The 700-nt window shown below is 45.4% G+C and overlaps 1 protein-coding gene across 1 annotated transcript in view; it reads right to left on the bottom strand.

The window, feature by feature from the left end:
- The window catches only part of LOC131892761 (uncharacterized), a 2,649-nt gene extending 1,965 nt beyond the window's left edge, over window positions 1-684 (bottom strand). Inside the window, exon 1 of the mRNA XM_059242603.1 lies at window positions 124-684. Within this exon, the coding sequence (XP_059098586.1) occupies window positions 124-548 (425 nt within the window). The 5' untranslated portion in view covers window positions 549-684. The remainder of the gene's footprint in view (window positions 1-123) is intronic.
- Window positions 685-700: the final 16 nt, after the last annotated feature.

The following is a 700-nucleotide window of genomic DNA, read 5'->3' as shown; positions in this document are numbered from 1 at the left end:
AATATCCATATTACATCATGAGAATGCACCAGTGTCCGGTTTTCTACGGACTTTAAAGAAAAAAAAAGTTCCTTGTTCCAAGTCTTATCATCTAGATGTGATGATCGGCAAAGGCTTGCTTACCTCTGCCTGGAGGGTAAACAGCAACTACAGAGTGTGGGTTTCACGTCATAAGTGGACTCCACCACAATCAGTACATAATCCATTCGTCCCTTGATATCCACAGCGGCCAAATAGCCAAATCGATCCTCTCTGGGAAGAACTTCCTCCATGGTTCGTTCGGATTCTCCCATTGCCAGAACGGTGGCTTTGTTGGCACTGGTGATGAGTTCATCCCGGATGAACTCGTTGAGCTTGTCAATAAAATGACTCTTGGACACCTCCTCTTCGCGAAATTTGTACGACTTGGTCTTGATATTCCGGATTTGGCTGTTCTGGAGGCGCTTCTCCACGGCATCGATGTCCTTTTCGGAATGTTTCACGGCCAAAAACAGCTGCCGAATCTCATCGATCCCGGGTGAACTTTGCTTCCTCCCATTGGTCGCCATTTTTCAACTGAAACAGAGAGAAAAACACCCTTTCAGCAATCTCAAAATCTCCTCGGAAATCTCCGTTTTAGCAACACAATGGTGGGATCTCACAATACACACGAAAGAGAAAACACCTCGATGTAAATCTTTTGTGCTTTACGGCCCCTTAA

Source organism: Tigriopus californicus, chromosome 2, assembly GCF_007210705.1.
Source record: "Tigriopus californicus strain San Diego chromosome 2, Tcal_SD_v2.1, whole genome shotgun sequence".
Lineage (NCBI taxonomy): Eukaryota > Metazoa > Arthropoda > Copepoda > Harpacticoida > Harpacticidae > Tigriopus > Tigriopus californicus.
This window is presented reverse-complemented; position numbering and strand designations above follow the sequence as displayed.